Here is a 17,858-nt window from a genome sequence, read left to right as displayed (position 1 = left end):
AAGTGAAACGTCTTCTACTACGAATAACAAGTCCAGTTGCTTTGTGTTTTACTTGTTCTTGGAATGACCATGACCTGGATGACTGAGAATCTTCACCAGCATACACAAGGTTGAGTAGTAATGTGTAAGAAGTTGAAAGTACAAATCAGGGGTGTCTAACATCATCAAGTTAAAAGTGTTCATGGGACAAAATCACCAAAAATGTATTTTGACATTTAAACAATAAACTAAGCATGCAATATTCAAGTTAAAGGAATAAAGTTGTCAGATTTTTGTTGTTGTTGGAAAGGGATGTGTAAGCAACTGTCTATCTCACACTTAAAAAGGGTTTTGCACGTTTGCTTTATTACATGAATGTTATTTAGTCTGCAAATCATTTTTGGGCTCTACTGGAAACATCCATCCATTTTCTGACCCGCTTAATCCTTCATGGGGTCGCGGGGGTTGCCGGTGCCTATCTCCAGCGTTCACTGTGGAAGAGGCAGTGTACACCCTGGACAGGTCGCCAGTCTGTCGCAGGTCAACACAGAGACAAAGAGGCCAAAAAAAAAAAACATTCACGCACACACTCACACCTAAGGACAATTTAGAGAAGCCAATTAACCTAACAGTCATGTTTTTGGACTGTGAGCAGGGGCCAACAGGGGCCCAAGCCCCTGTAGACATGGCCCTGGCCCCTGTTGTGGCCTCTGTACTAAAAGCATGATGTTAAATAAACTTCTCATAATTATTTGCAATGGCAAAGAAACCATAACTGATTGGTCACTTTGACCAATATTATTTTTTTACCTATACAGCTTTACTCTAAAAATAATTTAAAACTTAAGATGTTTCACGTTTAGCTTTAGCCGTATTGAGCAGGGGGCAAAGTTTTCAACTGCTAGATCAGGGGTCTGAAACCTGCAGTTCCAGAGCCACAAGTGGCTCACTTAATATTATTACACAGTTAAATATTGCCATTTTATTGCTTTCAATTTTTTTTTTTTTGTTCTGTGCCCCTGTGAAAAAACACTGGCTCCCACCTTGGCCCCCCTGGTAAATTTGGTCAAGAACCGCCACTGACTGTGAGAGGAAGCCGGAGTACCCGGAGAGAACCCACGCATGCACAGGGAGAACATGCAAACTCCATGCAGAAAGACCGAGGGTTGGATTTGAACCCCGAACCTTCTTGCTACAACAGTGCTACCTACTGCCCCACTGTGCAATAAAGATGATTAAATTATATATGTGAATATATCCTTGAATAATAATAATAATATTTGTTAATATAACAAGGGCGGGAGTAGACTTCCATAGCTGGAAGTCCTTGACCTACTCAATGTCGCATTGGCCAACACTGTACCTTTAAGGGAAGCTTGTTTGCAACGCGCATGCGCGTGCTGTGTTTAGTTTTCTCCAACCTGGGGAGCTCTCGCGCTGCGCTAGCTTCGCTTCGTTGCCTGTTGTCATGCTCCGAGAGGAACAAGACATGTTTTTTTTGTTTTGTTTTTTCTTCCCCTCCAGCTGGAATACGAAGGCGACAACAACAGACGTTAGTGTGACAGAAAGCCACGCTTGAGGAAACCCGGAGCCGCAGTTGGAACCGACCGCTCGGATAAAGAATAGCAGAAGTGTTCGCTGAAAATACAGCCCCCTCCTCCTCCTCCTCCTCCTCCAGCAGCAGTTAGAGGGGCAGGAATAGCCATCCGGTTCCCACATCACAGCTCATCCACTGCGGCAACCCCGCTCTCTGACTCGGGGCTACTACAACAGCGCCACTGGCACTTTTGGCTTGTAATATGGGATCGTTTGGGAAGGGTGAGGGATCCGGTTGAAGCCCAGAAAGCCAAGTGGAGCCGACCCGATCTCGGGGGGGGAAGGATTGTAAACGCATTAAAATGGCTGCGGAGATGGCATTTGGGAGAGAATGGTCCTAAATCAACGCCGTGAAGCCGAAAAAACACGTCCAATTGTGAATTAGCAACGTGGGCTAACAAACTGTTTTGGTTGAGCCGATGAGGACAACAAGCTGTTTCGTTTTGGGGAATCTTTGAAGAGGAAGAGGTCTGGCGAAGGGAACTCCTCCGACTTGTGAATCTATGCCTGCGGTGGACACGCTTCGCAATTAATCTTAGACTCTTTTTTCCCCCCCCAGTGTTAATCTTGCGTGCCCACCGCTCCACGAATATGCTGGACCTCTTTGTTGTAGCCGAAGCGTCCTGAGGAGCCGAGGCTTCCTCCCACCGGAGAAGGCCCCGCTCTGCTCGACCTGGTGGAGGGGAGCAAGGAAGGAGAACCATGGAGCCCGGAGGCAAATGTAACCCTAGACTGTTCCTGCTCGGGCCGAGGCTAGCTTCGAGGAGCGAGCCGAGGGGAGTCGGCAAATATCTGGTGGCGTACGCCTTGTTTTCCTTCGTGCTGCTGACGCACGCCTCCCCGGCGAAGTCCTGCGACAAGAGCTGCAACTCGGGCAAATGCATCAATGGCTCCTGCGTCTGCGAGCGAGGCTGGGTCGGGGATCACTGCCAGCACTGCCAGGGGAGGTTCAAGTAAGTGGCCGGAAAAAAAAAACGCTTTTTCTCTGGGTCATCCCCGCAGGGAGGCGTGGGGGTGAGCAGCGTGTGATGAGACACAGCATCTGTGTGGATCAGAGGGTCACCAACGTGGGGCCCGCGGGCTCCCGGTGGCCCCTCAAGGACCACATGCAGTGGTCTCAACCCTCCAGTGAGCTGCATCTAAAACGTTTTATTTATTCCAAAAAAAAAAGTAAAAAACAAAGCAACTGGACTTGTTTTCTGTAGTTGAAGACGTTTCACTTCCTCTCCAGGAAGCTTTGTCAATTCAAAAAGTCTGGAGTAAACAAAGGCCTTGTAATGTTTTTGTGCAGTAGTATAAAGCTTGGTACTGCACATTACTCCAGACTTTTTGAATTGACAAAGATTCCTGGAGAGGAAGCGAAACGTCATCAACTACGGAAAACAAGTCCAGTTGCTTTGTTTTTTTTACTTTTTTTGGAATGACCATGACCTGGATGACTGAGAACCTTCACCACTTATTTTATTTAGTTGCTCTTCGTTTTTAATCATACATAGATGATAAATGCATTAAAAACGTGCCAAGGCAAGGCGAGAAAAAACTTATTTGTATAGCACATTTCAGTACAAAGACAACGCAAAGTGCTTTACGTGATTAAAATATAGGAAAATAAAAGAGGATGAAAGCACGTTGGAATAAAACGTAGAAACAAAATAAAACATGGGAGAGTAGAAACTACAAGCAAATATTAAAAACAGTTGGACTACTTAAACTGAATCACCACTTTTTTGTTCTATTTTCTATTTGCATTTTATTCCTACTTGCTTTTATTCTGTTTTATTTTGCTATATTTTAATCATGTAAAGCACTTTGCATTGTCTTTGTACTGAATTGTGCTATATAAATAAATTTGCCTTGCCTTACAAAGTTGAACTAATGATGTTTCAGTAAAACAGTATAACTAGAACAGCCGAAGGCAATCCTTAACAAATGTGTTTTTTAATCTTGATTTAAAGGAACTCAGGCTTTCAGCACTTTTAGTTTCCTGGAAGTTTGTTCCAGATCAGTGGAGCATAGGAACTAAATGCTGCTCCTCCGTGTTTAGTTCTGGTTCTGCAGAGCAGGCTGCAGCCAGACGACCTGAGCTGTCTGGAGGGTTGATGCAATGATAACAAGTGTTTGATGTATTTAGGTGCTAAACCATTCAGGGATTTATAGACTAACAGAAGTTAAGGTGAGCTCTGACTCCTCCTAGTCCTCCTAGGTGAGCAGGCCTTCGTATGACACGGTACCAACGAAGCAGCTCTCAACTTCTAAAAGGTCGGCGTCCCCTGGTGTAGATCCTTCTTTGTGGACTGGACCGCTTGCTGAAACAGCGAGTTGTGGGGCAAAAAGTCAGCAGATCTGAGATGTCCGTCACATTCACAACACACACTTGATTTAAAAACCAGCACAGTGTGCCGTATCATCCTTCAAATCTTCATTTAAGGCTCACCGCTGTTCGTTTCGGCCCCCAAACTTCAATGCATTACTTTGGGAATTTAGCTACCACGTCAACACAAACTATAATTGAGCTGTAGACGGAAAGGGAAACCTGTTTCACGCTGATGCCCCGTAATAAAATCCAGTGTAACCAACTACCATAAGAATAACCGTTTTAATTAGTGTAGTTTGATCGAAGCATAAGTAATATTTGCACAGTTGCAACATACTGCTATGAATGCAATATTTGGATGGATGTCACGCTGCAAGCCAGTGGTGTTCTTTGGCCAGGGAGATGGTCTGTAACTTCCCTCAATTGTGCTCCAGGGCTGCATTTTAGTGGGTGAGACGCTAAAGCTCATAGAAAAAGGAAGGAGGGAATTGCAGCGATGGGTAAAATAGAAACAAAAGTGTCAGAAAAATGCAAGGTAATCAGTAACGTCATCGGCGCGGTAGCAGTGCATGTTTTCCTGATATTGTACCTTGAACCAAAATAACTCATTACTGAACTTAAAAGCATCATGGAAATGAGAACCCTGTCAGAGTTGACGGGAACATCAATGGAGCTAAATGCAGGGCCATCCTGGAGGAGAAACCTGTGTGACCTTTCAAAAATATTACTTTTTTTTTTTTTAGAAATACTGCTCAGTCTATATAATGTTTCTTCAGAAGTTATAAAGTAACTGAGTAAAGGAGCTTAAAAAGCCACATGTGGCTTCAGAGCAACATGTTTCTGTATCTTGTTGCAGCGTCAAAGCCGACATTGGCTCCGTTTTCTATACTAAGCCCATGAGAAAGCATTTTCCATTTACCTAAGCATAGAAAGTATGCTTTGCTAAATGAAGGTTTTCCTTTTGTAATCAAACACTGCAAAAAGGGAACTAAAAGTAAGTAAATTTTTCTAGAAATGAGTGTATTTGTCCTTGATCTGAGCAGGTAAATAATATGATTTGCCAATGGAATAAGATGGTTGCACTTAAAATAGGAGCAATTCATCTCCATCATGTTATTTCAAGTGTAGTATATCTAATTATCTTATGTTAGGGGTAAAAATACTCATTCCATTGGCAGATCATCTTATTTACCTGCTCAAATCAAGGACAAATACACTCATTTCAAGACAATTTTACTTAGTTTTAGTTCCCCTTTTGCAGTGAAGGAAGTGGCTTCTTTCAACAGCTTGTTTGGGTAGCCAGCAGCCTGTGGTCATTTTTACGCTCTTTATGATTTTTAGTCTTTGCACTTTGTCTTTGCTTAGTGCATTAACTTTTTTATGGTCCAGTGTGACTGAGCCGTGAGATAGATGGGTTTTTATTTTAGTTGTTGCATTGCCTACATATTCTCTCGTAATTTAGTCCGGGCGTAGAAACTCCCAGACTGTGTGCAGAGGACTCTAGAGAATTTATTAATCGATCAGAGACGGCAGTCCTACTTGGCTCTGGTCGTCTGAAGAGGGGAGTGGAGAATAAAAATCAGAGCTGGAGACTTTATTCCCATCTAGCTAAGTACAGTTCTTTATATCCATCCATCCATCTGTTTGTTCATCCATCCATCCATCCATGCATCTGTTTGTTTGTTCATCCATCCATCCGTCCATCCATCCATCCATCCATCCATGCATCTGTTTGTTTGTTCATCCATCCATCCATCCATCCATCCATCCATCCATCCATCCATCCATCCATCCGTTTGTTTCTCCATCCATCCATCCATCCATCCATCCATCCATCCATCCATCCATCCATCCATCCATCCATCCATCCATCCATGCATCTGTTTGTTTGTTCATCCATCCATCCATCCATCCATCCATCCATCCATCCATCCATCCATCCGTTTGTTTCTCCATCCATCCATCTGTTCATCCATCCATCTGTTCATCCATCCATCCATTTGTTTCTCCATCCATCCATCCATCCATCCATCCATCCATCCGTTTGTTTTTCCATCCATCCGTTTGTTTCTCAATCCAGCCATCCATCTGTTTGTCCATCCGTTTGTTTCTCCATCCATCCATCCATCCATCCATCCATCCATCCAGACATCCATCCATCCATCCATCCACCCTTCTGTTTGTTCTCCATACATCCATCCGTTTGTCCATCCATCCATCCATCCATTCATCCATCCATCCATCCATCCATCTTTGTTATAAACATATCTACAATCAGTGCATAGTTCCCACTTGTATTTACACTCTAAATATATACTTAAAAACTCTTAATTTGTGGAACTTTTCGAAAAGTATGAAATTTGTGATAAAATGTGTAAGATGTCGATTACCTAAGTAAGTTAATGTTTACCCAATCCAATCCTGTTCTCCTGATAGTGTTTCTTAGCTTTGTGTCATAAGATCTTCCAAATAAAAGATCTTTGTACTCTCCACCACGGCACACAGTGTAAACCTGTAACACTTTTCTACGCACCGTCTTTTTGACTCAAAAGGCCCACAGCATTTGCAAACAGATTCTCAAGGAAATCCCCAAACAAATAAATCAGTTTGCCTTTGTGCCAAGACAAGAGCGCCCAGCAGCTTTAAGGAAACATCTGTAATCCACTTTAATTCCCATAAACCTCTGCTGTCTTGTAGCAGTGCTTTTATTGGCTGAATTCTCAAAAGGAGGCAATAATACGCTGTATGGCGGTTTGACACGGATAAGCGACAATACAAATGAGATAAATATAATAAAGTGTGAGGTTGCAACGGCAGAATTAATAAATGTCAGCTCGACAATACTTCGGGGTGGCCTTTCAGTACATCTGAGCCGCTCCGAGCGGCACACATGTAACTCGATCTCCGTTAATAACGTCGCACCAAATGTGCTTATATGTCTGTTGCTGGTTGTCATCAGACATGTCGTGGAATAACGACTCAGCAAGACACAGACTCCTGAACTGTGACGATACTTCTATAGTTTTAGGCTGAGGAAATTCAGTCTTTGTTCACGTGTTTTATGTGTACCCTGCGTTGAATTATTGTAAACCATACTGGCTGCTGAACAGATGACGATTCCCCAGGGAAGCTTTAGTTGAATGATGAAATATTTATATATGTTTTTAACAACTTAAACACTTTAGGGTTGCTGCCTTTTGGTATGGAAAGAAATCAGAGGACTTCTTTTATGTTTAAAGCTCCAAGTCAAGACTAAACCTTGTCGCGCAGATACTGTCAAATACAGGACCTCGAAGAAGAATTTAAGCACCTTGAATTTTTTGCTGATTGGTCAAATTAAAACCAAACACTCAGACATGCTTTTCAAACTTAAAAACAGAAGAAAAATCGACCCTACTTTGTGTCGGTCGGTCACACAAAATCTGAATGAAATGCATGTACAGTGGTCCCTCGCCATATTTTTGGTCACTTTTTGCGGTCTCAGTGTATTTTGGATTATTTTATTGCACAGTACAGTATGCCTAATTTCTGACGTCTAAACCAGAGCACTGCGTTCTGTATTCTGATTAGTGACCAATCAGTAGGGCTGGGCGATATGGACCAAAAATAATATCTCAATATTTTTAGGCTCAGTCCCAGTATACAGTATTTATCTCGACATGTTTTTCTTTTCATAAAGTAATTATAAAAAGGCATCTCTGAATCAAACCTTTTTTAACAGACAGTTGTAGATAATACGAGAAATGGCTTAAAAAAGACCTAATAGAGTTTATCAAATCTAATTATAACGTAAACTAGACCATCTTGATATAAACGACATAGTCTCATCTTATATCTCTTTAAAATGATCTTTATTTTTAAAATCCTGATATATTGCCCAACCCTAAATCAGAGCTCTGTGTTTTGTATCTTGGGCACTGATTGGCTCGGGGACCGTAGTATCGGTCTCCTCCGTCTCTCGTGTAAAGCAGTTGTTTACCAAGTCGGTTTAAACAAGCCTTCTCGCCCAGGAGACAAAAACGGTACCAGCAATTCCCCGTAACCGTGTCCCTCACTGACAATTAGACACCGGTTACAGCTGCACCTTTAGGGGGAAAAAGAAGATGCGGATGAGGGTGTAGATTACAGGGCGCCTCAGATTTGTTGTAGTGTGTGTGTATATGTAGGTTTAAAAGTGTAGAAATTATCTTAAGAGTGTGGGAAACGTTGATAACAGTGTGGAGAAGTTTTATAAAGAGTATATAAAGAAACCTGTCACCATGTTTTAAGGCGTATAAAGCCTTAAAACATGGTGACGCAAATATAAGACTGCTACTTCATGGGTATTCATCTGTAAACCCCGCGATACATGATGGATAACTGTAATTATGTTAAGTTCATAAAGTAACAAAATTTTAAAAAAGTCCAAGGACCTAAAAGTAGTGCTTAGCTTTCCAAAACACTATTTCCAAAACCCTCTAAGGATCTAAAGGGGTCGTGATAATTGATCGGCCCATGAGAAGCAGCAAGACAAGGCAAATTTATTTGTATAGCACAATTCAGTACAAAGACAATGCAAAGTGCTTTACATGATTAAAATATAGCAAAATAAAACAGAATAAAAGCAAGTAGGAATAAAATGTAGATAGAAAAAAAGAACAAAAAAGTGGTGATTCAGTTAACTAGAACAGTTGAAGGCAGTCTTAAACAAATGTGTTTTTAATCTTGATTTAATCAAGCGGCTGTTTTATTAACCACCAGGGAGATCAGGCCAAGTATTAAGGTCCAGTTGTCCCTAAAAATCAGAGAGGCATCTAAATCTCCGTCAGGTCCGGAGAAGAAAATAATTTTTGGGTTCCTTTGTCTGCTTTGGAACATATTTTAACATATGGGGGGGGAAAAATCAGCTAAAGGGTAAACGCATATCAGTAACAAGAAAATATTTAGAGGAAGTTCTCCCACTCTAATTTCTCGTGACGTAAGCAGGTTGGTGTTTGCTCCCGGGGTTCGAATAAAAAAATAAAAAAATAAAATAAAAAAAAGCTCTGGCAGGTCTGCTCAAGTTGTAATGTCTTGCTGAGCAGCCGAAAGGACTGACGGGTGGTGTTTCTGTCCCTGCAGTGGGTGTCTGTTGATTGCTTGCACTGCAAAAACGGATCTAAAAATAAGTAAAATGTTCTTAAAGTTATCGTTTTAATTCTTGATCTGAGCAGATAAATAAGAGTATCTGCCAACGGAATGAGTATTTTGAGCCTTAAATAAGATGATTAGACATCCTGCACTTAAAATAAGTTGATGGAGATGAATTGTTCCTATTTTAAGTGCAAAAATCTCATTCCATTGGCAAATCATCTTATTTACATGCTCAAATCAAGGACAAATACACAATTTTAAAGAATATTTTACTTATTTCTAGTTCCGTTTTTGCAGTGTGGGCGTCGTCCTCTGCTCAACGTGCTCAATTCATGTTGACTTGTGTTTAAGCTTTGGAACCGAACGCCCCCATGGGACGTTATGATTTAAATCTTGTTGGATAATTCATTTTTGGAAAAATCTGCTTGGGGTTTAATCTAAAAAAAAAAAGACCCCAACACGGTTTTTTTTTTTTTCAATATAGACACAGACGTTTAACACAAATACTCAGAAACCATTTGGATGTGTTTTGGCTCACCACAGAGACCCCTCTCATCAGGGCGGAAATGCTTCATGGCAGAGTGTGTGTGTGGGGGGGGGGTGATCATAAGCAGAAATCATCTTTTGATGTTCAGGCACCCTTTCCTCAGCGGGCACAAATAAAATCCCAAACCATAAGAGCAGAATCTGATCATAACTGAGTCACCACATCCTCTCACTGGGGGACGAGGCATTTACATTGTTTTTTTTTATTAATGTGTTTTCCACACTCTGCATAACGATGCAGTGAAACAATGGCTTTTTGATGCTTTTGCTTTCCGTTTTCCAGATTGACTGAAGCCTCAGGGTACCTCACCGACGGGCCCTTCAACTACAAGTTCAAAACAAAGTGTACCTGGCTCATCGAGGCCTAGTAAGTACTTCATTCATTTGTTGTGAATAAACTATGACTGTTTATACATTCAGAAAATTACCCTTTTTACTGCTCAACTGTTTAGCCAATTTATCCCAACCTGTAAGCAAACCTTGTGGTACGCTTCTACCATTGTGTTTATTTATATCTCATGGTAGTATTTTTGTTAAGAAGTTAGAAAACGCTAAAATGGTAATCCCAGACTATCTAAGTGAGCATGCTGCCCTATGGATAACCGTCCTGTTTTCATTTATCAGTCCTCTTTGTCCAGAAATATGTATGTCACTTCTCTGACGTCCACAATCTCTATGAATCATCTATTTTCCCAGTAACTGCTTTCAACAGCTTCGGCAACCTGTAGTTTCAAATAATATCTAACAATCCCAGCCTGTCAGCAAACCAAGTGGTACGCATGTACTTCACCATTGAGTTCATTCATATTGCACTGGTAGCATTTTTGTAAAATAAGAAGCTAGAAAACTCTAAAAAGTCTCAGTCAACCTTTATTGATTATGAACGATTATCAGACCTGATCGAACCAAATTCCCTATAAGAAAAACTTCTGCCTGTCGATATTATTGGTCATTCTTATATCCTTACCACAGACCAAGAGTAGATTGTAGGAAATCACTTGATCTCTTGGGTTGTTGAAGTGGAGATTAAAAGCGGCCCAAACTGGGACAAACTGAAACAGTATGCTGCTTCCCATGGCTTGGGACCTGACAGACCCACTAGAATCTCAGCCAATGGACTCAAGTTGGTGACTAAGTCCAAATTATGCGAAAAATTGACACACATGTTAGACATTTAATCAAGAATCAAGCGTCTCTGCCATTGTTTAACTTTTCAATTCAATTAAATTTTATTTATATAGCGCCAATTCATGAAACATGTCATCTCGAGGCACTTTACAAAATCAAAATCAATCATATTATACAGATTGGTCAAAAATTTCCTATATAAGGGAACCAGTTGATTGCTTCAAACTCCCGACAAGCAGCATTCACTCCTGGAGAAGCGTAGAGCCACAGAGAGAGTCGTCTGCGTTGTCCATGGCTTTGCAGCAATCCCTCATACTGAACAAGCATGAGGCGACAGTGGAAAGAAAAACCACCCATAAGTGGGAAGGAAAAACCTTCATCTGCCTCGACCGACTGGGAGTTAGAGAAGACAGAGCAGAGACACAACAAAAGCACAGAAGCACACATTGATCCAGTAATCTGTTCTATATTAGATGGTAATAGCTGGCGATCTGTCTTCTCTGGAGGATGTCACAGTTAACAGAACTCCAGACCAGGTGTACCTTCTATGAAGAAAAAAGAGAGAGAGCAAAAAGTTAAACCATAATGAATAGATGTAGAAGGGAAATCAGTGATACAGAAGAATGTAATGTGTAAAATTCGGTGAACAGCATCTCCCACTGGTTCTTTTTTGTTAGACCAGTGAACTGAAACTCATAAAAGAAAATTTACACACAAACAAAAAGCAACTTCCCGTGGCAGACGGCTCCTTTTTTTGTCCCGGACAAAGCTGGGCGTAAACATGGAGAAGTAACCAGCACCCAGTGAATTTTAGCTGTCCATTAAAATCCACCCTCCACATGCAGCTTAAAGGGCACAACGTAAATCTGGAAGGAACATTTTAACGTTTCCGTATGATTACATATTGAGCCTTGTGCTCCTGGGACTCTTTCATGAGCAATCGTTGTCATGAGGCAGCAAGAACCTCTTTACCTTTTCAGGCCTTTCATTTTCATACCAGCTCTAACCACCATGTGGAACCTCTTTATTTTTTTTTTCTCTTCCTTCTGTCTTTAAGTAGAATATAATTACCCAAAGCCAGCTGGTTGTTTTCAGTTCCTGTTGGGTTTGGAAATTAGGGATATATCTGTGGACTAAGAGCACTATCAGGCCAAAACAAAACTATTATTCCATTTTAGCTTTTTGAATCCATTACAAAACATGTTTAGCTCTAGAAAGACCTCAAACCGCTAAATGTGCCTACTTGGGTCCCAAAAGAGGTAGAAGGATTAAATAAAAACAGTTGTATGTCCTGCAAGGAAATCCCCCAACTGTCTACCAGTAATACCATATATGATGGTGTTTTTTTGTTACTATTGTTGGTTTCTGTTGCATGAAATGAAAAAAAAAAAGCTTTTCACGTTTTACTTCTTTTTTTTTAATAGTCCAACCAAAATCATATTTTATGTGTTTTCAGAAAGAAACTAAATGCTTTTCTTCTTTCAGTCCTAATGCTGTTCTGCGGTTAAGATTCAACCACTTTGCCACCGAATGCAGCTGGGACCACATGTACGTCTATGACGGAGACTCGGTTTATGCTCCTCTGGTTGCAGTTTTCAGGTGAGAAATATATATATATACACTTTGAATTCAGCAGAAAAGGGAAATCCAGAGTAATTTATGAAAAAACACCATTTTAATTTGGTTTTGAAATAGAGACAAACATAAGACTTTTGATAAAAGAGGAAGGATCATTTTTTTTTCGGAAGGGTGTTGGTATTTTTGGTAAATTATGTAAGTAAAGAAAAGCACATAGTTTCCAACCTAAAAATAGAGTTAAAAAAGATTAATGGTACTTTAAGTTTTAGTCTGCTGTGGAAATTCAGATACTGCTAGAACCTCCTTCTGTTGTTATACCTAGATTTAAAAAACATTACTTGGTTCTTTATTATTTTTAGCCAAAGTTATCGAGAGTCATTGTGGAAGATTCAAAGAGCCACCTGTGCCTCTGGAGCCGCAGGTTGCAGAACGCTGCTTTAGACGCAGTGATGTAAGGCAAGGCAAGTTTATTTATAGAGCACTTTTCAGTAACAAGACAATTCAAAGGCAAAATTACAGAGCAGGAGGCAAAACATTACAGGGAAGTAGTAGCAGCAGGTCAGATACAGATTAAGACAAACTAGACTACAAACCTCAAGATTTACATTTAAAGGCAACTTTAAACAAATACGTTTTTAACTTCGATTTAAAGGAAGACCTTAGTGGTCTGGAGGGTTGATGCACTGATAACAAGTCTGTGATGTATTTAGGTGCTAAGCCATTCAGTGATTTATAGAGTAACAGAAGTATTTTAAAGTCTATTCTCTGAGATACAGGGAGCCAGTGGAAGGACTTTAGAACTGGGGCGATGTTCTCTACTTTCTCCGTCTTAGTGAGGACGCAGACCTGTGAAAACACTGTTGCAGTAATCAATTCTACTAAAGATAAATGCATGGATTAGTTTTTCCAGATCCTACTGAGACATTAGCCCTTCAATACTGGAAATGTTCTTCAGGTAATAGAAAGCCGACTTATAATTGTCTTTAGGTGCTTTTGGAGGTTCAGGTCTGAGTCCATCACTACTCCCAGATTTCATACCTGATCGGTGGTTTCTAGCTGAAGCAGCTGAAGCTGAGCACCAACTCTTGATCGCTCATCTATTGGTCCAAAAATGAATACCTAAGTTTGGTTTTTATTCAACTGTAGAAGATCTGGGCACATCCATACATTGATTTGTTCTATGCATCTACTTAATGCCCTAATAGGTTCATAGTCACATGGTGACATGGTTATGTAGAGCTGTGTGTCGTCTGCGTACTTATGGTAATTGATGTTGTTGTTTTTTATGATCTGAGCTAGAGGAAGCATGTAGATTTTGAAGAGGAGGGGTCCCAGGATGGACCCTTGGGGAACCCCGCATGTGATTTTTGTCATCTTTGATGTAAAGTTACCTACTGATACAAAAGATTCCCTGTCCTTTAAGTAGGATTTAAACCAGTTGAGAGCTGTACCAGAAAGGCCGACCCAGTTCTCCAGGCGTTCTAACAGGATGAAGTGATCGACAGTATCAAATGCTGGACTGAGGTCCAATAGTACCAGCACTGTGGTTCTTCCTCAGTCTGTATTTATATGGATGTCATTAAAAACCTTGATAAGGGCGGTCTCTGTACTGTGGTGAGGAAACCTGACTGGAAAACGTCAAAGCGGCTGGTCATTGTTAAGAAGGTGTTTAATTGTTGAAATACAGCTTTTTCAATAATCCTACTGATAAAGGGGAGGTTTGAGATGGGCCTGTAGTTCTGCAGAAGTAGTTTGTACAAATTGTTCCTTTTCAACAGTGGTTTGATAATTGCTGTTTTTAGGAACTGCGGGAAAACACCTGACAGAAGGGACGTGTTTATTATCTGAGTCAAATCAGACGCTATGACAGGCAAAACTTTCTTAAAGAAAGCTGTGGGTAGAACATCAAGGCAGCAGGAGGAGGAACTTAGCTGGTGAACGATTACTTTTAAGCTTTTGTCGTTTATCTGGCTGAATTGGGACATTTTGTCATGATCTGTTCTGGTTGGAGACAGCTTTGGGTCTGGAGTTGATATGGATGTACAGACTGATCCTCTAATCTTTTGGATTTTCTCAGTATTAGGAGACCTGTAAACCTTCAAGAATGTAGTATGTGTCGGGCTCGTTAACCGAAGAGCCAATCTTTCAAAACAATCAAATTTTCCTAGAAACACCTTTTTACACGTTAGTGAATCACTAAACAATGTTGCCACTCCTCCACCTTTGCTTTGCTGTCTGCTCTCACAAAGAAAATTGTAGCTTAAAGGCGTTGACTCTATCAGAATAGATGCCTCGTTAAATTAATTTAACCATGTTTCTGTTAAAAACATAACATCAAGATCAAGGTGACTAATGAAGCCATTGATCAAAAATGATTTTCCTGACAGAGATATAATGTTTAATGTTTATATGACTTAGTGGTTGGCTTCGTCTCAGGAACTGGTTGTATCTGGCAACTTATTGCTTCTAAGTAGGATTGTTATTTTTTTGTTTGTTGTCCTTCTGGCTTTGTTCCTTCTGCCACGTATCGTCACAAATATTTTACAGCTTTCTCCCATCAGGAGCGCAAGCTTATTCTGGATGTCGTCATTTGTGATAAAGTTACCACCGGGGCCCAGGGTACATCACAGTGAAGTGATCTGAAGGTCCTGAGCACAGACATGTTCCTTGATATGTTCAGGAGATAGGTCAGGAGGCATTTTGTTGGTGAAATCCAGGATAGGAACATATGGGCTGAGTGGGGAGAGAGGCAAAGTGGGTGCAGTCTGGGCTGGGGCCTGGGGGGAGGGAGGTTTTGGGGTCTTTTTGTCCTGTTTAGATCTGGGGGGAGTCCTTTTGGGGTGGCGGTGACTGCGTCATCTTCCTAGCTATCTTTATCTCGGCTGTTGCGGGCTTATCATCTGTTCGTGCACTTGTTCCTTGTTCAACGTAGCACAGAGTTAAGGGTTTGCTTCTGCAGCGTAAACGTGTTTAAAAGAGAATAGGTATATTTAACAGGTATATAACAGGTATATTTTTTCTGTGCATATCTTGGCAGCGGGCTGATCGTACCGGAAATCCGAGGAAATGAGACGGTTCCTGAAGTTGAGACGACGTCTGGATATGCACTGCTACACTTTTTCAGCGACGCTGCCTATAATCTGACGGGATTTAACATATTCTACTCGTAAGTGTCGTTTGTTAAACATTTCAATTTGGAAAACAAATATAACTAATAGGCTGGTGAAGGTTCTCAGTCATCCAGGTCATGGTCATTCCAAAAAAAGTAAAAAACAAAGCAACTGGACTTGTTTTTCGTAGTTAAAGACGTTTTGCTTCCTCTCCAGGAAGCTTTGAGAAAGCTTCCTGGAGAGGAAGCAAAACGTCTTCAACTACGAAAAACAAGTCCAGTTGCTTTGTTTTTTACTTTTTTTGGTATAACTAATAGGCTATTCTAATAGTTTTTTTTGGTGAGTAAATTATTAACAGCAGCTGGTAATTACTTAATCCAGTCTAATGTAACTATTGAGTATTTTTCTATGCATCGCCACCGCCCTTGTGCAGTTACCGTTCACTAAAAGCTAGCCATCTTTATTTTCAGGATAAACTCTTGTCCCAATAACTGCTCCGGTCATGGGAAATGCACCCCTGGGAACTCGGCCGCCAGCAGAGTGTACTGTGAATGTGACAAGTACTGGAAGGGCGAGGCCTGCGACATCCCCTACTGCAGGAACAACTGCGGGAGCCCCGACCACGGCTACTGCGACCTCACCGGCGAGAAGCTGTGTGTCTGCAATGACAGCTGGCAAGGTGAGAGCCCACGGGGGGGAAAGGATTATGTGTTATATGTTGGTGACTTCTGGAAGTGGCTGCATGTATTTGTCAAAAAAAAAAAAAAGGACGAGTTGGCATAGGTCGGCAAGGATTTTTACGGCCTGATAACCTTGAGTGAAAATACAGGGGTTTCGTTGTATTGTCACAAAATGTTATCCAACTGCTTTTGTTTAAAATAAAAAGCGGCTATTATTCCTGCCTCTAGTAAAGTAAAATGACTTTTACCTCTATAATGAGGTTGCCTATAAAACCGTTTTTTGTTGTTATTTTCACACACGGTCTTAAGGAAAAGCATAAAAGAAGCAAAATAAACGAGAGATGCATGTGACTGAATCAGATGGTTTCCAACTTCAGATTGCAAAAAAAATCAGATCTCCTTTAGATCAGCAACATAACCTAAGAACTCGTGTTTGTAGTAATCAGTAACAGAGAAATGCTTAAATAACGTCAGAGGGCATGCAGTGAGTCAGGAGTTTGGACTCTAAGGCTGACCTTTGAAGGGCAGATAGGTATTTTTCTTTTTAATAAACTTTTAGTTAGACTTGGGATGTTTTAAGTTTTGTATATCTCTATTTCACTAAGTTATTTTCTGTTTTGCATTTTATTGTATTTGTCTGTGAAGGGCGCCATACCAATGATGTTTTAGTTACTTCCCAAGCCTTCTTTCAGCCAGCTGACCAGCAGTGTTCAGCAACTGCGGGCTACTGTAAGCAAGTGGTGCGACTAGATACAGAAAACCAGCTTATGCTTATTCGGAAGCATAAAACTGTCTTGAGCGGTTTTGTAGATATGCCTGAAATATGGTCGCTTGTTTTGTGGGCCAACTACAAATTTAGTGAGATGATTCTGGTTGAAGTTGGTCGAGACCAAAATTGATCCAAAGAGAGGAAACTGATCAGCTGCCTCCTTGGTTGTTACTCGTCCTAATCTATGGCTCAAAATCTTGAAAAAGTCGCTTCACACACGAAGAATATGCATTTTAACTGGACGTGCCTCAGACTGATGGATAATTGACCTTGGCTACAATCATCAGCCGGGCTCTTTGACTATTAAAGATGTTAAAAGGAAAGTTTATAGTGGTTCTTTGATACTCGGGACAGTTTGTATGGATATTTCAGACACACAGAACAACCATTACAGCTGATTTGACGCACCTTTTTACAGAAATCTTATACCCTGTTAGTTATGAGTTGTCTGTGTGAGCATTCTTTGTGTTTGCAAGGAGAAACAAGCTAGAGGTCATGACTTCATTTATCAATAAATCAGATCTGGATCTAATGTAGCATTTGTTGAGCGTGTTGGACTTGTTCATCCAATAAATGGAGGCTCCACTAAGCATTTTTACAGGACTTATGGGGGTTTGCTAATGCAAAGATTGTCACCAGATACCCTAGCAGAACCTCAGAGGTTTAATTGAGCCGACAGCCCGAGTGGTCAGAAAAAAGGCGACCTGCTAGGTTTTGCTGAGGCGTGTTGGAGGGGCTGCAAGATCCCCTCCCCTCGCTCCTTACAAACTTCTCTCCACCGTCTCTCCATCTGCAGTTGGTGATGTCATTAACAGCTGTGTTGTGTTACGTCCCGCTGTAATGCTGATTGGTGTCATGTTATTAAGCATGTTGCCTGGGCCTTATTATATTTCTCCAGCTGGAAGGAAGCAAACGCTTTTGCAAGATAAAACAGAATAATTTTTGAGTGGCGTGCACTTCCTCAGTACGCCCTTTATTAATTAATACCAGCTAAAATCTGACATCTTGTTGTTCGTCCTCATCGCTTATGGATTAGCTCTGGCTCG

The 17,858-nt window shown here is 41.0% G+C and overlaps 1 protein-coding gene across 2 annotated transcripts in view; it reads left to right on the top strand.

Annotated features, from left to right (window-relative positions):
• The first annotated feature begins 1,377 nt into the window (after nucleotides 1–1,377).
• Nucleotides 1,378–17,858, top strand: part of LOC118564337 (attractin-like protein 1) — a 62,593-nt gene continuing 46,112 nt past the window's right edge. For both annotated transcript variants that reach the window (XM_036141822.1, XM_036141821.1), the window contains exons 1-5: nucleotides 1,378–2,528; nucleotides 9,831–9,914; nucleotides 12,161–12,274; nucleotides 15,291–15,419; nucleotides 15,834–16,042. In XM_036141822.1, coding sequence (XP_035997715.1) covers nucleotides 2,278–2,528; nucleotides 9,831–9,914; nucleotides 12,161–12,274; nucleotides 15,291–15,419; nucleotides 15,834–16,042 — 787 coding nt within the window. In that variant the 5' untranslated portion in view covers nucleotides 1,378–2,277. The remainder of the gene's footprint in view (nucleotides 2,529–9,830; nucleotides 9,915–12,160; nucleotides 12,275–15,290; nucleotides 15,420–15,833; nucleotides 16,043–17,858) is intronic.

This window comes from Fundulus heteroclitus, chromosome 10, assembly GCF_011125445.2.
Source record: "Fundulus heteroclitus isolate FHET01 chromosome 10, MU-UCD_Fhet_4.1, whole genome shotgun sequence".
In the NCBI taxonomy this organism is placed as follows: Eukaryota; Metazoa; Chordata; class Actinopteri; order Cyprinodontiformes; family Fundulidae; genus Fundulus; species Fundulus heteroclitus.
Note: the sequence above shows the minus strand (reverse complement) of the source record. Positions and strands in the feature narration are given on the sequence as shown.